Source organism: Passer domesticus, chromosome 3, assembly GCF_036417665.1.
Source record: "Passer domesticus isolate bPasDom1 chromosome 3, bPasDom1.hap1, whole genome shotgun sequence".
NCBI classification, from domain to species: domain Eukaryota; kingdom Metazoa; phylum Chordata; class Aves; order Passeriformes; family Passeridae; genus Passer; species Passer domesticus.
This window is the reverse complement of record NC_087476.1, coordinates 39,464,771-39,487,213: the sequence shown is the minus strand read 5'-3', so window position 1 is coordinate 39,487,213 and position 22,443 is coordinate 39,464,771. Positions and strand designations below refer to the sequence as shown.

Here is a 22,443-nt window from a genome sequence, read left to right as displayed (position 1 = left end):
ATGCTGTATTACATCTTGCCTACCATGGTTTTCTGTATTTACTTCTGGTGGGTGGATGGGGGAAGCTTAATTATTGTTTTTTTTGCGCTTTTTTTTGGCTTTTTTTTTTTTAGGTCTAGGAAGTTGTTCCTTCAAGATTGGTAGGGGATTTTTTATTTTTTATTAGCTTCAGAATGAACGCAAGAACTTACCTCTTTTCAGGTTTGATCCTTTGGACAGAATCCTTATTTTAAAGTATCTTTTATTTCTAACACCTTTCTTTATTCTGTTGTTTAACTACATGAACTACTTCCAGGCCTCTTAAAAATTTTTTGATTGATAGAGTAATCTGAATATGGTTATACTGCCTGCATAAAGCCTCCAGACATTTTATAATTTTGACATCTCTTAACTACTTTCCTCTCTTCTATACAGCTTATCTGTTTCAATGTCATGTTACTGCAATGGAGCTGTAAAATTTTGCTTTGTACTTGTTCTCCAATGTTTTAATTTAAAAAAAAAGTACAAATATATGCGAAAATTTCCAAGTGAACAGTAGATAAGGAAGTTGGTCAGCTAAAGGTTGGACCTAAATAGCAAAGCATATGTACTTTTGGTATGCTAAGAGTACGACTAATACAATTTACCATTTTATTTTTTGAAAGTATGTTTTTCAGTCACCTGGAATAAAATCTGAGTACTCACCAAGCACCACATATATATGAGACAAAATAAAGACTGCAGAGCTTTTCACAAAGAAAATGGCTGACTACTTCTTTCTCCCCTGAAAAATCTTAGTACTATTTCTCATTGATTAACATTTCTTCCTGAGGGTAACGCTTTCTTTAGAAGCCCCCTATAGTTCTTCTTTAATTTGTCCTTTAAAAAGAAGTATTCACTGTTATTAAATTATTTTGAATAGTGGTATTATGAAATACTGCATTATTGAAAAACATGCAGCGTATTTAAAATCATACTTCTCAAACTTTAACTGGCTACCTGATCTTAATAAAAAATCAATGTCAGCTCTATAATAAAAGTATTTTCTACCACAGTATATTAGAATTTTCCAAGAAACTTCCATTAAAATCACAACAAACAAACATCCTAATTTTCACTAGTATTCTAAAAATCAACTGAAATTATGGCTGGTTCTTTGTTTGTTGAATCACATTGCAGTTTGTGAAATTAGACTTGAGAGATCCTGCTGTGTTTCTACAGCAATGACTTCAAGCTATAAAACCAACTCTGAAGACATGGCCCTGCTGTCAGATACACAGTGCTCATTTCCATGTACTAAAAAAACAAACAAAAACCTCATCCCCCCCCTCAAAAAACAAGAAAATACCTGTGATTGTGTTAGTTCTATGGAGAGCTAACAATACACCTGTTCAAGGTTTTAAAAAACAGCTATTCTAACTAAATAAAATTGTCTTAAATACTCTAAGCAGAGACCAAATTTAAAACCAAAATTCTTTTCTATAAATGGTACATCAGCTCAATACAATAGCAGGCATCAACATTATCTAATAAAACATTTTTTCTCCAACATGGATTTTAGTTAGCTAATGTATATTTTTGCTATATTATAGTCTATGTTGAAAAGTTTCATTTAACCATTTCTAAAATTCTCTGCTTTAGAAAAGTTCAGTAGATTTTTACCCATACTTTTAGATAAAAGACAATTGGAAATGAACATGAATACACTGATTATTTCTGACTAAGAACACTACTTAACTGATAGGATCAAGAAGAAATGAGGCACTCTGGATCACTCCATGAACACTGACAAGATCTGGGAACTGACTAAAACTGCTCCAGATTTTTTCTATCCATAAAAGGGCAGTAGCATTTTTCACAAAGAGATGAGGAAAATATTGTATGTGCACATATTTGCATACACATATTCTAAGACCCAAATTAATTTAAAAAAAATTCCTCATTTTTGAATGTGCTAAGCCAGCTCTGAAGAGTAGCAAGAATGGAATATACAAAATAGAGTTCTTATCTCTCCATAAAATCATACTGCATGATAACTGTATGTAGAGAAATACACAATACTATGCATGTGAGTTAACTTTGATTTTTTTCATACCAGTGCAGTTTGTTGATATTTTTCAAATTTTTCAAACACCAAGGAGGTAATTTCACACAGCCATGAAAAATAAGATGGCAATGCTTACCTTCCAAACTTTTCACACCTGAAGAGCACAATATACTACCAGAATGTAACAAATACTTCACCCTTCTGTAGTAATCAGTTGTAAATCACTCTCCTGCAAGGCTGATTATCTGTGTGCCCATTCCTCCTAAACTTCAGTATGCACTGCAAACTTCAGTTTTACTTCGTCAACATATACTTCAGGACTCAAAAGACACTTGCAATATCATGCAGTAGTAAACTCATCACCCTAACAAGATGGAATAAAATTAGGCCTGAAAACTTTAGTATTGTCTATTAAAAAAAAAAATTGTGATAAGCCTGTTGTTTTCAGTCTAATAAATTCTACACAAACATAATAATAGAAAAATAAACTTTTTAAACTCATATTATGAAAAGACCCCACTATCACACATTCCTTTAAAAATCACAATTTTTGGACATATATTTATTATTCATGAAAACATTCGTAAGCAAAAAGGTCTTCTGTAAATATCACAGATTAAAACCATTGCTTACTTAAAAGTAGCAGAATCCAGTCTGTAATTTTATTACAATGACATATTACTTTAAAAATAATTACTTCAGGTATATGCACATATCGAAATAGACACATGAACATTTTTTATTTTTAGGTAAGCAAATTCATCTCTGTCACAGCCATGTAGGGTATTAAAAGAAAGGTATTTTTATTTGTGTTCAATTCATATAAAGACACAATATCCATTCACAACAAATTCACCTATACAATATGAAATTCACATCAGGCTTTCCTGCCATGCCACTAATCTTGTAGATTCTCTTTACCAAATATTCCAACTATGAAAACTTAGAAATACAGTCACTTTAGATATTTATAGAACATTTAATGTGCTGGTCAAAAGTAAAAGATAAAAAAACCAAAAACATTGACACAATCTTTCTGAAGTAGAAAGATGAAGACAAGTACTTGTAGGACCGGGAGAGAGATTTTTATCTTGTATTCAGTGGCAAACAATTTGTTTATAAATTCTTTATTTCTTCTTTTTATGTTCATGAGATTCTGAAAAAGAAGAGCCCTAAATCACAATAAGTCCTTATCCATGTGCCCAGAGAGCTGAAAACACTCCTGAGAGATGTTTTTAACTCATTTCACCATGTGTGAAATGTGTTAATTCAAACTATGCAGAGAATATACATATCAAATTTCGTAACAAAAATGTTTCCACTGAAGAACCTTCAGCTTCAACAACCTCTTAAGAAACAAATTATTGGAATCTCAAAACAAATGCACGAGACAAATACGATGAACATCAGTGCAGAAACTATATTCACAATAATCTACAGCTTGCCACTAAAACAGTAACAGCATCAGCACGTTTGCCCACAAAATTCAGTACAAGATTATAGATCTGACAGACATGCACTACTATACAAGATTTAATACACATCTTATTTCAGAGTTGATGCACTAAGCTTCAGTTCTGAGACAGCTCACAGAACTAAAACAATTTACTTGATCGTAATTCACAGAAGCAGAAATGAACCTATGGATTTTCTTTTAAAAATATGTTCTCTTTTTACCACAAGGACTTGCTCCTTGACTAGAAGCCATTTATCCCCTGGTGATACTCAGTCTGTAGTATGTGATTGATCACTTCAGGTATGCCTGTATTTGCAGAGGCATAACATGGCACAATCTCTATTAAAACTTCCCATATCACTTTATGTACTATGAAATAACGAATCAAATGCATTTCACCAGTGTAAAAATACTAAAAACAGTCATTACAGTATTTTTTTTTCCAGTTAGCCAAGAAGTAAAACCGCTGGGACACCAAAGTGAAATGTGATCTAGATATTCCTTAAATCTATTTCAAATCTCAAGATCATTACAAATGTTTTTCCCTGCCTCTCAATTTTGGTTGCACACTGGAGACCCCTTTTTTTCTCTACTCTAATCTTAAAGCTTGGAGTAACCACCTCTTAAATACAATCACTTTTGTCCTTCCTTGCCCCTTTTAGCTGTGCCCTTGTAACCATTTTATTCCTTTGCATTTGTAAAAATCCTTTCCCAGAGACCTATTTTTACTCAAATTTCAAAAAAGTATCATGACTGCAGCAACAGTCCATAAGGAAAACTCTCCACTCCCTATGACAAGAAGCAGCACATTGATTTGCTTTAAGTACAGAGAAAGTTTTAGTCAGGCAGGTGGGATAGCTCTAGTAGCTGCTATTCCATCAGCTTTCTTTAGGATCATCAAATTCTCAACTCTGAAATATTACGTGAGGTTGCATATTTATGTTTTAAATCACATCAAGCACATAAAAATACAGTAAGTGTTCAGGGGTGATGAATTTCTAGGCACTTAATTTTCATTCTTTTCTAGAGAAATTCTATAAATTCTTCTGAAGGTCCTATTAGACATCAGTGTGCCATGGACCAACCACTTCATGACAATGGTTAAATTATACCTTTACAGCAATCCCAGAAGTCTTTCAGAGTAATGGAGATCCATTGTTACCATAAACTGCACTTAAAACAAGATAGATCACCTCAGTTGTGTAATACCATACAACAGATTTCAATGTTTCTATACACAGCAAAAAAGAAGTGACTTTCACAGTCAGAGAAAACAAACTGCCACTAGGAGAAAGTAAGGGCCGAAAGGTGAGTGCAAAGTTGTCAAGACCAGTAAAGTGCTCAGAAAACTACAGTGAGAAAAGACCAGTGGATGACAAAAGTTTAAGCATAGGGAAAACAAAGATACTTGTCCTTTCAAAAGGTTTAATTTTGGAAGATTTTTTAATAACATATTCGAAACATTTAATTGTTCCCTCACATTTAAAATAAATATAAGGACTCTGGGCATACCACAAATTATAAAAATGAGTTATGTATAGCTATTTAAGGGATTTACAGTAAAATAATACAAAAAGTAAGTACAATAAAAAAGGGAGTAGTTAACTTGGAAGAGGTAAAAGTCTAACAAGTGCTTTTTACATCTCAGACACTATTTTTTGACTGTGGTCATACCTATGTCCATTTACCCACCTGAGTATAGCAAAACAAAATAAGCATTAGTAAACACTTCTTTCAGAGGCATTCCAGACTGTGCAGAAATGCAATAGGAAAACTAAAAAAAAATGAAGAGAGATTAATAACACTCCAGTAACTCTGGAGGCACATTTCAACATGCCAGGTTATATATCTGCCATCCAATTTCTGCATTTTTTCAAGCAGCTGAGGGCATTAGATGACACCTCATCACTTGAACAAGCACAAAGAAATGACAAAAAAAAATGAACTGTAAAAAAGTAAGATATATATAAACAAACCTTTTTCATACCAGAAAGACTAGAAATTTGTAGTGGTAACTAGTTTACATTTATTTGGAATGAAAAAGTTTTCTGGAAAAAATATATTAGCTTGGTTTCTTTTTTAATAGAAGTCCTCACATTCACCTTACCACTTAAAAAACACATTACAGTGAGATCTGAGTAAAGAGTGCAATTTTCATGAGTTCTGCTGACATGAGTGGAATTCTAGCTGTTAGTAGTGGTCACAACAGTCTGAGCATATGAACTAAAACACAGGATCAGAACCGTATATGCTGATTAAAAAAAATAAAATAAACAACTAAGAAAGAATCCACTCAGCTAAGATTAAACATTTCCTGCAAATGAACAAAAGCACTGCAATTTCTACTATTCCAAAGTTCACAACTTTGTTATGAAATTCTATGAAAATTCCAAAAAAATGTATTGCTGAGGAGGTATGTCTGCGTGATTGGACCTTTCAAACCTCATAAAAAAATGCCAATTAATAATCACAACATTTAACAGATGAGATTTTTAGGAAATACTCATTTCCAGCCACACCACAGTCTTACAGGTAGCATTGGTAGGGTGCTTGTCTGAATAACAGCAAGATTTTAGTATTTACAATTCTGAATGCAGAAACAACCAAATGGACTAGGTGAAAAAGAGAAGTCTCAGATTTCAAATTAAACAAATGGGTAGTTGCTCTCATTACCAAACTAGGTTGCTCCTAAATCAGAAACAAAAAAAGTATTTCATACAATTAAGTTATTGTAGGACGAGTAAGATACTGGGTTGAGAACCTAGTAATTTAAAAAAGCACATCTGTGTATGCAATTAGCAGAAAATAAGCAATAATAGAAATTTTAATAAATTTTTTGCATCTATAGGCTGTTTTTTCCTCTCAAAAATATTTTCCACTCTAATTCTAACTTTTTTTTTTTAAATTCAAAGTAAGAGAAAAAAAAAATGTTCCTGGGCAGTATCCAGTAATCTGCAAAAGTCTACACCACGTACCAAACAGAAAAACTATAAGAACTAGAAATCTTTCAGCAGTTCTTTGGAACTTTCTTTCAAATACTTTTTTTTTTTCTCCAAACAAAACCCAATGGTGTTGCATCACACATAATTCTTTAGTGCTTTTTCCACAAGCTAGTAATATGTCAAGAACTCCATATGCAAAGCATCAAAAAGCATGAATGTAGATTATTCTACACACTATAGACATGCATCCTGTAAGAAGCTATAAGGATTTAGATTACAGCATCAGTTTGATTAGAAACACAACTACAGGAATAAAGGAAGGAAGAAACTGTAACAGAGTTTTGTTATACTTTGGTCATGTAGCGTTATCCCATGCAGATGTTCTGTAAAATCAGCATGCAAGTTACAAAGTTAAAAAAAAAAACACAAATGAACAACAAACAGCTTTCCCTGAATATTTTTGAACTAAAATATCCAGTAAGACAGAATTGCCAATACTCTCATAATCTTTTTACTTTTCAGAATTAAAATTCAGTAGTAGTGCATATACATTCAAAAGATACAATAAAGACATTTAATAACAGATTCTTCAGCTCTCAATTTCTTTCTCAATACAGTCAATGCATTAGGAAACTGCAGCTGGGATAACTCACATAAGCCACTGTTCTTGTTCCTTTCTGTACTTCTCAGACCACTTCTGAGTAAGCTCAAGGTAAACATTTGGTTTATGGGGTTTATAATCAAGGTAAACCACCTGTCCAGTCCGTTTAGGGACAGCTTTTTCAATCTGAGTTCCCTCGTGCCATTCATTAAAAGATGTAATGGAAATGATTTCTGGCCGCACCAGAAGGGCTGCGCTGAAGGCAGTCTCATAGTACTTCCCATTGACACGGTTGCGGGTGTTGTGGTTGTTCCACGGTCGGATGCTGGTATCGATATAACCTGGCCCCACACTTGGAATAAACATTAAGTTGTTACTGTCACAAAAGGCTTTTAAACTTGCCCAGTTATGATGAGATGAGCCGTAGGAGAAGCCATTGGTGGCAAAGTACGTGTACATTCCATCAAAACCACTTCTGTGAATGTCATGCTTATGTCTTTCTTCTACAAGAAGTGCAATGAATAATGCATCATAGGGAGTATTTCGAATACTCTGGGATCCAGACACAGTTAACAGATTTGCCCATATTTCAGGAATTGTTACGTAAGAGTCATAAACATAAAACATGGGAAGAAGTCTCCCTGTGCTGGTCTTATGTCTGTAAAAAGCTGGATGGCTTCCATATCTATAAAGCAAACAAGTATCATTAAGACAAAATTTACCATTTGGAAAATACTGTTGTACAATCTGAGCTGAAGACTTTTCAAAAAAATTAATTTAAAAAGACAGGACACAGACTTTGAAACACAGCACATCATATCCACCTTCAGATCAGTGTTTGCTGAAGTATCAAACAATGACTCTTCAAAAAACCTTTAAACTACTACAAATTATTAACTGTCCTGGGTTTGGCAGGGACGGAGTTAATGTTCTCAACAGCTGGTCCAGTGCTGTGGGGTTTTTTAGATTTAGCATGAGAATAAAACTGAAAACGCACTTTTTTTATTGCTGCTAAGTAGTGCTTACCCTAAGTCAAGGACTTCTCAGTGTCTCCTGTTCTGCCAGTGAGGAGATGCACAAGAAGTTGGGAGGAAGGAAGGCCAGGACAGCGGAAAAGCTGGCTGAAGAGATATGCCACACTTCAGAATGTCATGCCCATATATAAACTGAGGAAGTACCTGGAAGGGGACTGAATGTTGCCCAGGGCTGGGCCAGGTACTGCTCTGTAGGTGGTGAGCAATTAGTCGTGGGTTCTGTTACTCTCTATCCTTCTTCTTCCATTATAATTCTTAATACTATTTTGTTTCAATCATAATATTGCTCTTATCTTAATCCACAAAGTTTTATCTTTTCCTTCTGATTCACTTCCCCACTGCTGGGAGATGGGAAGGGAAGTAAGGGACAGCTGGCGGTACAGAGGTGCTGGCTGGGGTTAAACTGTGACAGTAACATAGTGTCAAACTGCACTACAGTTATCAGCTTCCTCTGAAGAGCAACTCTTTAATTCAGTATGAAATAAAGACAGTCTAAGCAGCACTGATAAGCAAAACACCAAGTAGATGTACGGAATTTGTCGAAATTAATTTAAATCTCTAGAGGTCAACACAATAAAGCTCTATCTGCTAGTTTGTCATTACCAAAATGTATGTTTTATTTAATTTATAGATCATGTGTCTAATCTGAAGTATCTAAAGTATGACTTATGATATTAAAGAATGCTGAAAGCAATTTAAATTTGACAATCTATGTAAAATTCACACTTCAGTATTTAAAAAAAGACTGATTTTTGCAGCACTGAAATATAAACAAAGTTCTTTTTAGTTTTCTTCAGTCTCAGAAGACATTATTATATAATTTTACAAGCTTTAGCTCATATACAGAAGTCCTCTAAACCAGCAGATAAGAAATCCTGAGGACACCATTCTGAAAAAACTCACTTGTCAATGATGTACTTGACATTGTGGTACATGCTGCGATCATCTCTGTCTTTGTAAGGCTCAATATGAAAAGTGACCTGAAAGATGAAAACATAACAGCAACACAAACATAAAGCACTACTGAATACGTGGGCACTGGGTTTTAGATGAAGCAAGTACCAGTCAAAAATATAATTCTTTACAGAGCAAACATTTCATCAGTCTATACTGAGAACAATCCAACCCTAGTACAGCTCCTGCACTACTGATAAGAGAAGCTTCCAATTCCAGAAAGTTTGGTATTAAATACTTACATTTTTCACATTAAAAGAGAACATTGCTTTTGTTTACCCTAGACTATAGCAAGTGGTAATCATGCTTCAGAAAAATTAAAAAGCTGCAAAACCTGAAACTTAAAATAATTATCTATTTGAATGCCAAAGAATATTAAACACTTTAATATTTAATTTCTAATGAATGTACTAAAATCTGCTAAAGATAATGCTCCAAGGATAGTTTTCAGAGTCAAAATACATTTTAAGACATGCAAAATGAAAACTTTAATTTAGAATTTTATAGATTTATCAACAGCAACAAGCTCTTGGAACTAAATCTAATATAATGTACTGCTATTGCTCTGAATGTCAAGCTTGGAGCTTATGGAATTGATTAACCAGTATGTGTGAATTCCAATGTAAAAATGAATTTGTTTTCAAAATAGACAATCATGGAAAAATACATTACATTAATCAAAGCAAAAACTTCTTCAGAAGCAATTTTAGAGCAGAATGTATTTAATAAAGTCTTTGACAACTGCAACAGTAGAAAATTTCCACTGCAGAGCCAATCTTCCTCTCTATTAAGTAAAAACTATAGAAAAATAACTTAGACTAAATCACTGACAGTAGAGGCTGAAAAGCACTATAATTTCATCTTTCATTTCCAACTATGAAAACCAGGCAAATCAGAAGGGCATATCTTCTCCCAGACTTCTATTTAGCAGATATAACCAAAACGTATTTTGTATATTGGCTTTGGTCTACTGAGACTCCTAACACTTATTACAATAACTTACTAGTGCAAGAAAGCTTAAAAACATTACAGTGAAGGCAGCGCTTCCTGAAATATCTATACTGAATATCTGTATTTCAGTAATTCTTCCAAGTGGTAACAGCAGCTTCATTCATACTGCAATCATTATCACACTATTACACACAACTGTACCTTCCTTGGTTGACTCCTTTGAGACTTGAATGCTAACAAGTTCTTTTAGGTGAGAGCAACCTCTATTAGATGGTCTGAAAATTTTGGGAAAGGATAATACCTTTTTCTATCTTTTTAGAAATTTATTAGTAGATAGAGTGCAAGCTATAATGCAAATCACACAGTATTTTTAATAGTTTCAAAATTACTTCTGTATGTGATTTAATCATCCTATTTTCCTCCTGCTTGCTACGGAATTTACAGTTACCCCCAGTGACAGGACATTTTACTGAGAATCTGCAACTTGCTAACCAACTAAAACCTGGGCAGATGAACAGCCTGTGTTTTCAGTACATGGTACAGACAGCACACTCCAGAGACAAAACATATGCAGCTACTTAAAAACTCAAAATTATTACTTGGGAGAGAAAAAAATGAAATATACACTTTTATTATCACAAAAAGGAAATGCAAGTTTTATTCTAAAAATAAACAAAAGCAAACCACAATTTAAGATTCTACTGATCAATTCATGCAATCTTTAACTGACTTGATATTTCACCTATTTCAAGAAGTCAGTAACTTAGCCCTTCTATCCTGTCATGCCCTGAAGTAGCCCTAAAGTCCAAGCAGCATCTCTCTGACCTTACAGTCCAAGGCAAGTGTTTCTGGTACATTCTGGAATAAAGATATTTATTCAAACTAGATATTCCAAATCTGTCTTTATTCCTCATAGATGCTCACTCCTGACCTCTATGATCAGGTGCTAGAAAGTTATGAAATAATAAGTGAAGATAAGTCCTTCTCCTTTCTCAAAGGTTCTTAGTTTATAGCTCACTGTATTTCACAGTATTTTGGAATATATATAATAATTCCCTCAACTCCCAAGACTCACTGGAAAACAACATAATGTCTTATTTTAAAAACTGTTTTCTGAAAAGAAGTTAGAAAAGAATAAAAATCCATAACATTATGTCTTAGATTCTGCAAGCTAAAGCAGAGGACACTTGTTCTGCTTATAAGGGAATATTACTCAGGTCCTACCTAAGTTCAGTGCAATTCAAAGGCTTCCATAACCAAAAAGAAGCACAATATAACAGTAAAGTTTACTTTCTTAATTAGTCCATTTACATGAATCTAGAAATATCTTACCTTTAAGTTATATTTGTGTGCATGGTCCAAAACAACTGGAACCAAATCATCAGTTGGCTCTCCATTTTCATCTGCCATACCTGGTGGGTACCATGAAAGCACTATTACACCTGAAAATAAAAATTGGAGCTTTAAATCATGTTGTTTAACATATTATAGGTATACTGTAACATTGTCATGAGTTAAAATGATTGATGTGAAATCTACATAAAATAAATCAATCTAAAATTACTTTTAAATCAGTTACAGAAATCTCAGTATTCTCAGAGTGGATTTTAACTTCTCTCTTTACAGGACTGTAAAACAAACAGTGGTTAGATCATTTGTCAAGGGAACAAATCTGTACTCAGTGTCCTAAGCCTAACATTTAAGAACTCTTCCCTCCCACTTTTCAGCACAGCATTTCAATCTTCAGGCTAGAGAAGAGTGCTCCCCTCTAAGGCATTATAGCTACGCCATGATACAGTCAGAAAGTATCAAGATACATGGGTCACAGAACAGTTAAGAGATGAGAGCTGTGCATGTGATGAAGGAGATTCTTATCTTATAGAACTGTATTCCCCATCTTATTTCTTCCTTGTACCTCTGGCTCAAATACAAAACAAGCATTTACTACTAGAAGCAGTGACTTCAATCCCACAATCTTCTTTCTTGCTGGTACAGTTACTATGGTGTAATCCATCCTTCCAAGCATGTGAAATTAGTTTTTAAATTTATTATCTTCAAAAATGCTTGAGTAACTCTCAATAATTTAGGGATGTTACCAGTGCTGTGGAGAAAAAAGACAACAAATAACATTTCTTCATACTGTAAATTTTTCTGATGCTCTCCAAGAAAGCAAAAGAAGACACTCTTCAGAAAGGCAAAACCCTTTCCTTCTAAAATAAAATACTGTCAAAATAAACAGATTGGATCTTTTAGATGCACAGCTGGAAACAAGATCAAAAAGAAGCTAATCTGAAAGAAATACATGAAACACTGATGTAGGAATATTTTCCTAGCAATACTATTTAGAACATACAGAAGAATAAGTCAATGTGGTTCTTTTTAACTAGGTAATGATTTAAGTAAATTAATAAATCCACTAAGCTAGGGAAGTACATATTCTAAATTCCATCTACTTTACTAACATTATAACATTTCTGACCACCAACTTCCAACAAACAATTCCAAAATTAGGAATAAGAAACCATAGGTTACAACGAATACATAATCACACAATATCCAAACCAGAAATTTGCACTCGCCACACAGAGAAGGGAGTTTTTAACTACCCTTAGGAACATTATCTCTGCATTTTATCAAAAACAAAATCACAAATAACAGGTAATCACAAGAGACAGTCTGCTCAAGGAAAGCAAAATTTTACTGCATTTTATCGTATTATCTTTTATTTCACACAAAAGAAAAGGATTAAATGCAAATGAGTAAAGGACAAACAGAACAGTAACTAATCTGGATATCTTGAATACATCTGACAAGACCCTCTTTTACACCTTTAGGAAATATGTAGAAGCCCAGGAGACAGAACTGTTGATAAAGGAAGCTAAATTCACATTTGCATTGGTCTTTTCCAGAGAAAGACTACTACACATTTTCTTTCCTGTGGTTAAAAAATAAAGTTATGTCCACTTAAAGAGTCAAAAAAAAAAAAGATGGTCTTAACACTAAAAACAATGTCATAAATTTTTAAAACCAGAATAGTCACTAAAAAACAAAAGTGGACTATCACAAAAAAATGCTGGTGCAAAAAAATAAGTTTCCCTAAGCAATCTCATTAATAAAATTTACTGTGTTAATCTGTAATATATTAGGAAATTATTACATAAGAATTGTAAATTATAAGAAGAATACAGGGAAGCACTGCATGAGACTTCTGTTGCCCCAATCTCTTATATGTCTTCAATCATTAGACAATATTTGCTGAAAGAACCACTTACATTTATCTTTTTTCATAAGCTCCTTGATAAAGCCTCAAAAATGGCTAGAAAAAATGATTATGTGACTGTAAAATACAGCCATGGATGAGACACTGGCTAAGAGAGAAAAAGGAGAAACTGTAAACAGTCAGCCTCATAGTACACAAAAAATGAGCAAAGTACAATACTTTAAAAAAAAAAGTTGATGATTTATCCTAGTCAAATCTAGATGGAAGAAAACAAATTCAATTGTACTTAAATCCTTAAGTCAGAATAACAGCAGGAAAAAAGTGACTCTTTAGAAATATCAGTTATGTTACCAAGAGTGTCACAGGAAGTCTGAACTACTCATTCACATTGCTGAGTTTTAAATAGAAAACTAGCTGAAGTTACTAAAAAAAATTATTATGCAAAGCATTTTTCCTCGTAATTGGCACCTTTTTCACCAGCAGTACAATGTTCTTAAACATCTGTATTAAGAGGATGAGAAACATCACATATTCTTCTAAAGCAGCAAGTGTTCCCCTTGCCTTCATCACAATATCATAAATTATTTTGTTCTAGATAAGACTAAAACAGTGCTTACTGACAAATTGTATCTGAGATTTCTCTGCAACAGTCTTGTTACTCCTGTTGATGGAGTTATATTACTGAAGAGGGAGAGGAATTTCCTATGTTTGTATTAACTCTTGTATAAAATAAAGGTTAGGTTAAAACCCACAAGATAACAACAACCAAGAAGTAAACACTACACAAGTAAACATCGCTAATCAAAATATAACAATTACATTAAAGTTTAATGATCAGGTGAATGAAGGAGATTCAATACAAGGTGATTAGCAGTATCAATAATGCTATGAGCTTTGGTCATGTTGTTCCAGAACAGAAACTGTTCAGAGTTCAGTATTAGCCTATATGACTGCTTATTTTAAAGAAGATTAACATAAAAAGGACCATAAAGCCCAACAACAAGGAACAACACCAAAAAATATATTGAATAATTCTTATGTATACAGTTCACCTTATTTAGAAAAAAGCAAACATCAATTTGTATTGAAAGAAGATATTTTTGGACAGTAACAAATTAATACATAATTGTTATTGCACACACACAGCATTCAGAGGAAAAAAAAAAACACTCATATTTGAACAGGCTGCTCCTTAACCATGTTAGTATGTTTTACTGAAACCTGTTCTTTAAACTGAAGTATTCATCTCTAAAAATAAAATACACAGACAATATATTCCAGTCGAGGTTTCTGTTTTTTTCATTCACTACAACGTTTAGCAGTAAGTCACAAAAAACATGTACCTACAGTATTACAAACACCATTCCTACGTTTCTGTGCTGTTACACTCATCCGACACAGCCCTGAAGATGTAGGTTTCAGTTGGGGGTTAAAACTTAAGAGATATAAAGACATTTACTAGTTTCAGACATTTCCTGAATTACACAGAAAAACAGAAGGATAGCTCAGTTGCCCTCATTCACAGATGTAAGGCATAAATGGATAAATGAACAACATGCTGAAATGTTAACATTCATTACCAGTTGAAGCTGTACGCATTTGCTTCATGTGGGCTTCTATGACAGTAGGGTCTTTGGAACTGTAAGATCCAAGTTCTGGATAAAAGTTGGCCCCAATGTCATCAGGAGGATTATGCCTTCCTTTTGGATAATTGTTTGCAATTTTGGGATCCCAATGTGGCAATAATGGATGATTCCAGTGAATATATTTACCATCAAACTGTGGATTGCCATACCACGTATAGTAGAATATGTGAAAGTTATAATTAGGAGAAGAAAGCTCCTCTTCCAGCTTTTTTACTGGAGACATAGATGCTTTCATAGTATTGACAGCCATACTATGCAAATTACTGACACGTGTTACAGGTTCTCCTTGAACCCTATTTAGCAAGTTCTGTTTACTGTCTAAGAGCACTGAACGCTGTTGAAGCTCTGGCAACAAACCAAGTCCAAATGGATCCCCAAAGCCAGCTCTGTCAGGTCTCAGAGTCTTCAAAGCCATCATTATGGAGCAAATAAACAAAATAAAAAGCAACAAAATGATGCACGTTCTTCTGCGAAATCTTGCCATGATGTCATAGTTCAGAATCCCAACAGAAGGATTTTGGCCGGAACTGATCAAAAGACAAATATTTTCAAGTCAGATTTCGTATTACCTAGTATTCAGCAGTATGAAATGCTTCATAAAATCTCTACATAATAGAAATAACAAGAGACAAATGTGCTGCATACACTGACCTCAGAACTAACAGACTTTGTGGAGGGTGGGGTACACAAACAAAATCCCATTTCTTTCTTTGAGAACATGTGTCACAATCTGAGGTCCTACCACCAAGGAGTCAAGTATTTTATAAAGTATTTTATTTTTGTACTTAATTTTTATCCTAACCCAGATAAATTCCATGAAATGGGAATTCTGGTTACATTATATCAGAATGTTTTGTAAGTGCTATTCAGGTAGCAATAATAAAGAAAATAGAAGTAAAAAGCAGAAGCCATGAAAGGAGAATAACATAGCAGAACAAGACTAAATAACAAAATGGAGTATGACAGAACTACAGCTTATATTCAGAATGCAGGTTTCATTTACTAACCTATTTACTGGCTTGAAACGAAGCACTCTGTGTTCTATTAACAAATATATATTAACAAAATACTCTGGCAAACTAAATTTGAAACCTCGATGCTTTACAACTTTAGAGATCTAAAATTTTAATTTTTTTTCTGAATCACGTAAACAAAAAACAGCATAGCATTAAGGATGCAGCTCAAGCAGAAAGGCTGCAAGTTAGCTGCTGGCAGCCAGTTAGTACAATGTCACAGCTGCCTGACACTTCATGTAGTGTTCCAGGACTAAATTCAAAACAAGACCAATGGTACACAGCAAGATTTGAACCATGAAACTAGGGGGAAGAAAATCAGTATAATGGAAGTCCTGATTATTTTATTTATAACTTCAATTCCTGTACAACATTATCACAACAGAACCAGAGAAAAGGATTAACAAAATTTAGGTTATCACAGAATTATGTGGAATAGGTTATGCATAAAACTGACAACAATAAACTGGAAAATCTAAGAATAAATTTCTGATTCAAAGGTCATTAGACATAGTATAGTTGTGATATGCATTTCTGTTGCTGACCTCCAAATTGTAGAATCTTACTTTAATTTATTGAGATATACACAAGTAGTTTTAAAATACTTGTAAATTATTTGACTTTAGTTTCCTATCAATGTTATAGTGCATTAACACAGAGTTCAGTTGTCACAATATGGTGCTTACTACTGCTATGATAATTTTAGATAAGCAATTTTAGAATATGTTTTTTAACAATACAGCCTGAATTGGATTAGCACTATTACACTTCCATTTCCAATATTAATCCATTCATCCTACTGTCTAACTTCTGGAATTCATTTGGTAAGGGCATTCATTTACCTTAAGAGCAAAACCCAGTTAACATTCAAAAATAAACAACAAAATCCCAATGCACTTTTACGTTGTTAGAGAGTGAACTCAGCTGAATGAGAATCACAGCACTAAAGCCAACAAAGAACAGATGGAACAAGGCAAGACTATGAAAATGATGTTGTTCATTTTGCCCAACTGGATTCTGAAACCATACGTTTGGCTACTGTCAGGGAAAACGATTTTACAGCATACATGCTTACAGGATTTCACATCGCTTAATGTCAAATTACAGGTTCTTTTTCTGTAGCTAACAATCCATCCCCACGATTTTACAATTCTGTCAGAGATTGTTTGGAATACAGAACATCTTACTTTAATAAGACATTAACTTCAAATGCACTCAAACTGCTCCTGCTATTTTTCATTACCTTTTCAGTCTTTTTCCTAGTATATTATGCTACCTCTACCTGGTAATTTAACTCAATTTTCAGATTAGATAAACTGAAGTTTTCTGAAGGGTTAGTATTTTTTTAAAGGAAACAATATTATTCATCTGACTAATGCATTAATATATTCCATTTAATTTAAATTAAATGCCACTGATCTTCATTAAACAACACACAGGACTGCCAGAGATAAACTATGTCTGCAATTATTTTATCTCTTGTGTGAAAAAGAATTCATGACTGCAATGTCACAAGGTTTGCAATGTTCACAAGGTTTGTCATTTGGGTTTTCTTATTCCCTATCAAAGAAGCTGTTCCTTTTCATTCTTGGTTGATGTATCAGCTACTCAATGCCTCCTGTTTAGAATGACTTCACTACCATTAAGTCATTCGCCTGAAGCACCAGGAATTGATCTTGGTGCTCCATGCTATTATTTCAACAAGTATTTTTTTATATGGAATACTCACCATTGAAGTACACTAAAAGATAAACAGCATGCCCACTAGCATTTGACCAGCATTGAGACAGACCTTGGTCTACCATACCATGTTATGAACTTCTGCTATGCTCATACAGAGGCTCAGCGTCAAAGTGCAAAATTTCTAGAACAAGTAAGTGATATCTATGGTAAAGGCTTGTGTTTTGGGGAGACATCAGTCTCAATGATGACAACATAATTCAGACCTGGCATAGACACCTATACTGTACAAGCTGCATCAAAGGGCTACAGTGCTTCATGTATCATTTAATCTTGCTCAGATCTACTTTTCAGAGACAGTGACAGATAAACGACCCTCATCCATGCTAGTGCCACAGCAGAATGGCAATACTGGGGAAACAGACTGAGCAAACATGCCCGTGAAACAGCTACATGAAGTTATGTCTACCCTTGGGAGTGAAAAAACCTTAAAAATGCATTTCTGATTCAACAGTCATTAGACAAAGCATAGCTGTGATTTTCCATTTGTTGTGGACATTCAAATTTTAGAGTCTGACTGCAATTTACTGAGGTACATATCACTTCTATAGACTTAGAAGTATCTTGCCTTGGACTTTTGGGTGCACTCAGACCTAACAGCAATTGTCTTTCTCAGTAGCAAAAAGACTGAATAACTTCAGCTTTATGAACGTTAAGATCATACATGCAGTTGCCCTGACTCAGGAGCTTTTGAATTCAAACTCCATGTTTGTTGACACATATAGGTATACCAGACAAAAATGTAGGGCTCTTTCTCTTGACTACTGAATAAATTTTAAAAGAAAAATAAAAACATTGTAACAGGTCAGAGTTTCTCCTTTAATGAATACAGATAGTAGTTACCTTCATAACATGAGAAAAATATGATGCTTTACTGGGGAAAGTCAAAAATCTGTATTTCCTCAACATCCAGTTCTCTTCTCGAAAAAACCCAAAACATCTGATACAGTTGTTTTACTTTCTTGTAAAGTAAAGTTTGTAAGTGACAATACAGAATTAAAGCACAAAATACATGTAAGTCTATCCCATTACGATTATCTCTGTTCCAAATTAATTTGGGTTTTTTGGTAATAAATAGCATGACATTCATCACAGTAGGCAAAATTTCCAGCTGTTCTTCTTAAAACAACTCCTTCATGAAGAAGGAAAAAAAGAGTCTATGAAAAAATCCAAAGTATCTCCCTAACTGTTCCACACAATCAATTGAATGTCTCAAGCTCTTACCTGCCAATGATTTTTTTTTCTCTCCCTCACTACTGCTTTTTATACCCTTAAGTTACTGTGCAGGGAAATCTTCTGTTTGCCCTTTCCACTGTATGACGAAAAAAGCATTCAGATGTACAGATGATGAGCTTTTCCTCCCCTGCTGTGTTTCCCCAATAAAGAATGTTTCTTTAGTCAGAGAAGAAAAAGCAATTAAAAAAAAAAGTGGGTGAAAGGGATGCTTAATTGCTCAAGATAATTTTGGTCAGGCAACTCAAGTTTCAGTGCCCTGCCCAGTGGGTTGCTTTTTCACTTTTACAAGTTCCAAAAGAGAAATACACTATGCAAACACATTAGGTTCAGATAAAACAGATTTATCTAGTTCAGCAAATACTATAATTTATTTGCTCTGGTGTTCCTTAACCATAACAAATGGAAATGCAATATGGGGGAGAGCTCTGTAAATCTGATTTTATTGATCAAGTGTAACGTCATCCAGAAGCCACTGATGCTGGCAGCTCATGGATGGGATCAAAGCTTCTGAGCTAAGTTACCTAAATTTACTTTCTACTAAGTTTTCCCAGCTCAAAGAAACTGAAAACTCTGAAATGACAGATCAGCTCTAGACCTAGGCCATAAAGCCCTGATTCTGGAGCTAGAGTGCAGATGTGCACCTAAAAACATGAATTCAGTTTTCAAGTGGTTGACCAGGTGAGGAGTGGTTAAAGTGTTAAAAACACCACATTTACACAGCACATTCTGATCTGGAGATCACAAAGACTAAACAGCAGCAGAAGCTGACTGTATGCGTGGGAACCTTGTGAGTAATTCTAGTATTAGAAAGAACCAGGGAACTTCTCAAAAACTCTCTCTATATGAAAAGTCTTTTTCTAAAGCCTTTTTCAAAAAATAGCTTGAAAATCATTACAGATGTAAGAAAACACGAGGTATGGCATGCAGACACTTCACAGATGTGTTACATGCTCAAAAGGTACATTTTTAAACACTCCCAATGAGAGAAGGTTTCTTTTTGGACTACCCAGTTTAGAAAAAGGTATTTAAAATCTGACAACCAGAAAACAGAAATTGTAATTTGCATTTAAGAAAGACAGAAGTAGCAACAAGACACAATCCTTCTGGATTGTTTGCTGTAGGAGTATTTGCCTTCAACATGCCAGCCTGCTCTTGTTTCTAAAGGACATGGGAACACAGAGAAAGCGACCTTCAGCCGGCCCTCACCGGGAGCTCCCCGGGCACTTCAGAGCCAGGCTGCTCGACGACAGGAGGCAAGGGCGGGGAGCAGACCCAGCTGCCTGCGCTGCCCCATGCCCGGAGCAAGCCGGCGAGCTCCGAGCGCTCACGCTTCTCTCCCACTCTGCGGAACCAAGCGCCGGCCCCGCCACCAGAGCAGCATCAGCCGCGGGCGGGAGGCGCGGCGAGGCTTCCACGGGAGGGAGGAGGGAAAGCACCACCCGGGGGCCGCCGCGGCCCCTCTGACAGCGGCTGCGGGTGGGGGTGGGCGCCGTGCCCTCCTCTCCCGGCGTGTCCCAGCCCCGAGGAGCCCTTCCCCAGCGCCCGGGGCCGGCCGGGGCTCGGTCCTTACTCACCCGCGGGAGGCAGGGCCGCTGCCGGCGGGCGCGCGCGCGCGCGGGGGCTGCCCCTGCGGGAGCCGCGCGGGCCGGGCCGGGCCGGGGCGGGGCGGCTGCGCGTGCGCCTGCCGGGGCGCATGCGCGGAGAGAGCGGCGGCGGCCGGGCCCCGTTATCCTGTGGGGAGAGCCGCGACGCGCTCCCGCCTTTTCCGCTGGGACCTGGGGGGACCTGCGGCTTCTGCAAGGCCAGGGCCTCCGCTGGGCTTTCACATTGTGTTTGCTGGTTTTTTTTGGTGTTTTTTTTTTTTTTTGTTGTTGTTTTTTTGGTTTTTTTTTTTTTGGGTGTTTTTTGGCTTTTTTTCTGCCTTTTTTTTTACTCGAAAGGCCTAAAAAAAATATATATATATATATCTTTCAGTTTTTTAAAAGCCTTTGCTGGATTGTTGGTTGCCTTTCAGCTGCGAAATGGTAGTCACAGAATCAATTTAGGATGAGGTCATTGACGCCAAGCTATGACTTGACACCTCCGTGTCGACTAGACCGTGGCACTGGATGCCACATCCAGTCCCCTCAAACACATCCAGGGATTGTGGCTCCACCCTGGGCAGTCTGTTCCAATGTCTAACCACCCTTTCTGTGAAGAAATCCCTCCCAATGTCTAAGCTGCATCACTCCTCATCGTGTCACTAGTTGCCTTGGAGAAGAAGCTGACCACCCTACCTGGCTACAACCTCCTTTCAGCCCTGAGCCTTCTCCAGGCTAAACAATCCCAGCTCCCTCTGCTGCTCCTCATGGAACATGTGCTCCAGGCCCTTTACCTGCCTTGGTGCCCCTCTCTAGCCTGATGCCCAAAACCAGGCAAGAAAATAAAATTTTATAGTCAAATGGCTACAGAGCAGGTATTTATTCAGTGCTGGGAGTGAGGGGGATCTTTCTGCCAAAAACTCACTCAGTCCTCTTTAGCTTTCAGCAACATTTAAAAGTTCTTCTGCATAATGTCACAATTACAACGTGTCATTAGCACACTCATATTTGCATAAAGCTGTGTCATGGTTTTGTAACAGTTTTTGGCTTCTGCAGATGCACCAGTTCCTTCTGTGGTGGTTGTCAGTCTTCTAGTGGTCTTTTGATGAAGGCTTCTGTAGTCTTCCTCACATTTAATCTTTTCACGTCTATCTTCAGCACATGCCTGGTGCTTCTTGTTTTTCAGTCTAACTTGTTTTTAGCTAATTTTGCAGTTTGCAAGTTCAGTTAAAACTTGCTATCTTGCTCTTGATGGTGCGGTGCATGTTATCTCACTGGCTTTGTTATCTGGCTTGCTTTGCTACCTGGCTTTACTTGCACATCTTGCTGCAATGTTACTTGTGGTTAAACCTTTTGTTACCTACAACTTAGGATTCAAGATGTGCGAGTAAGTCTGGATAAAGCCTAGGGCTTGAGTCTGTGTGCAGCGTTGGGTATGGCACCTCTGCACCCTAAGACTTGTTTTTCAATTTTATGTTAAGGTAGGGTGTTCAATACAGGATACATTGAGAAAGTCAGTGCACTTGCAGAATTGTCCATCCTTATACCCTGTCAGCTATATGGGCATAAATCGGGAAAAAATATGTGGATAGAAATTCAATAAATAGTCATGTTATAGAATCATTTTGTGATTACAAATAACTGCAATGTTGTAAAAATTAAAACACAGTGAAGTAAAACAAGGAATTCAGTTTAAGTTTAGGTGGAAGAAGGGATGTTAATATAATTGTGGCAATATTACTGATGAACTTTCTTTTTTAATGTCTTGCATTGTATTTATTTTTCCTCCTTGTTCTTGTGATTGCTAATTTTTCCTGTGTAAGTCAAGATGTACTTTTCCCTAGCCTGCCTTCTGATAGTCTCGTCTTTCCTGTAGCTTCCATTATTTTCTCCTCTGTTATATCCTGTGTCTTTTTACTTGTACTGTATTTATTGATGTAATAGCTGTGATACACTGTTCTGGCTTCAGAACAAACACAGAAGAGGAAATAGTTTGTGCATGTAGCCTTTCCTTCTATTCTCAATAGTGCTGTCTGTCTCCAAA

General features: G+C 35.8%; 1 protein-coding gene across 1 annotated transcript; it reads right to left on the bottom strand.

The window, feature by feature from the left end:
- Positions 1-2,729: 2,729 nt before the first annotated feature.
- On the bottom strand, positions 2,730-20,493 carry MANEA (mannosidase endo-alpha). Its single transcript, XM_064412706.1, has 5 exons — positions 20,394-20,493; positions 14,765-15,357; positions 11,297-11,406; positions 8,963-9,039; positions 2,730-7,710 (listed from the first exon to the last, which is right to left on the bottom strand). The coding sequence occupies exons 2-5, from the start codon at positions 15,312-15,314 to the stop codon at positions 7,074-7,076; spliced, it is 1,374 nt and encodes a 457-aa protein (XP_064268776.1). The 5' UTR covers positions 15,315-15,357; positions 20,394-20,493; the 3' UTR covers positions 2,730-7,073.
- Between the last annotated feature and the right edge of the window lie 1,950 nt (positions 20,494-22,443).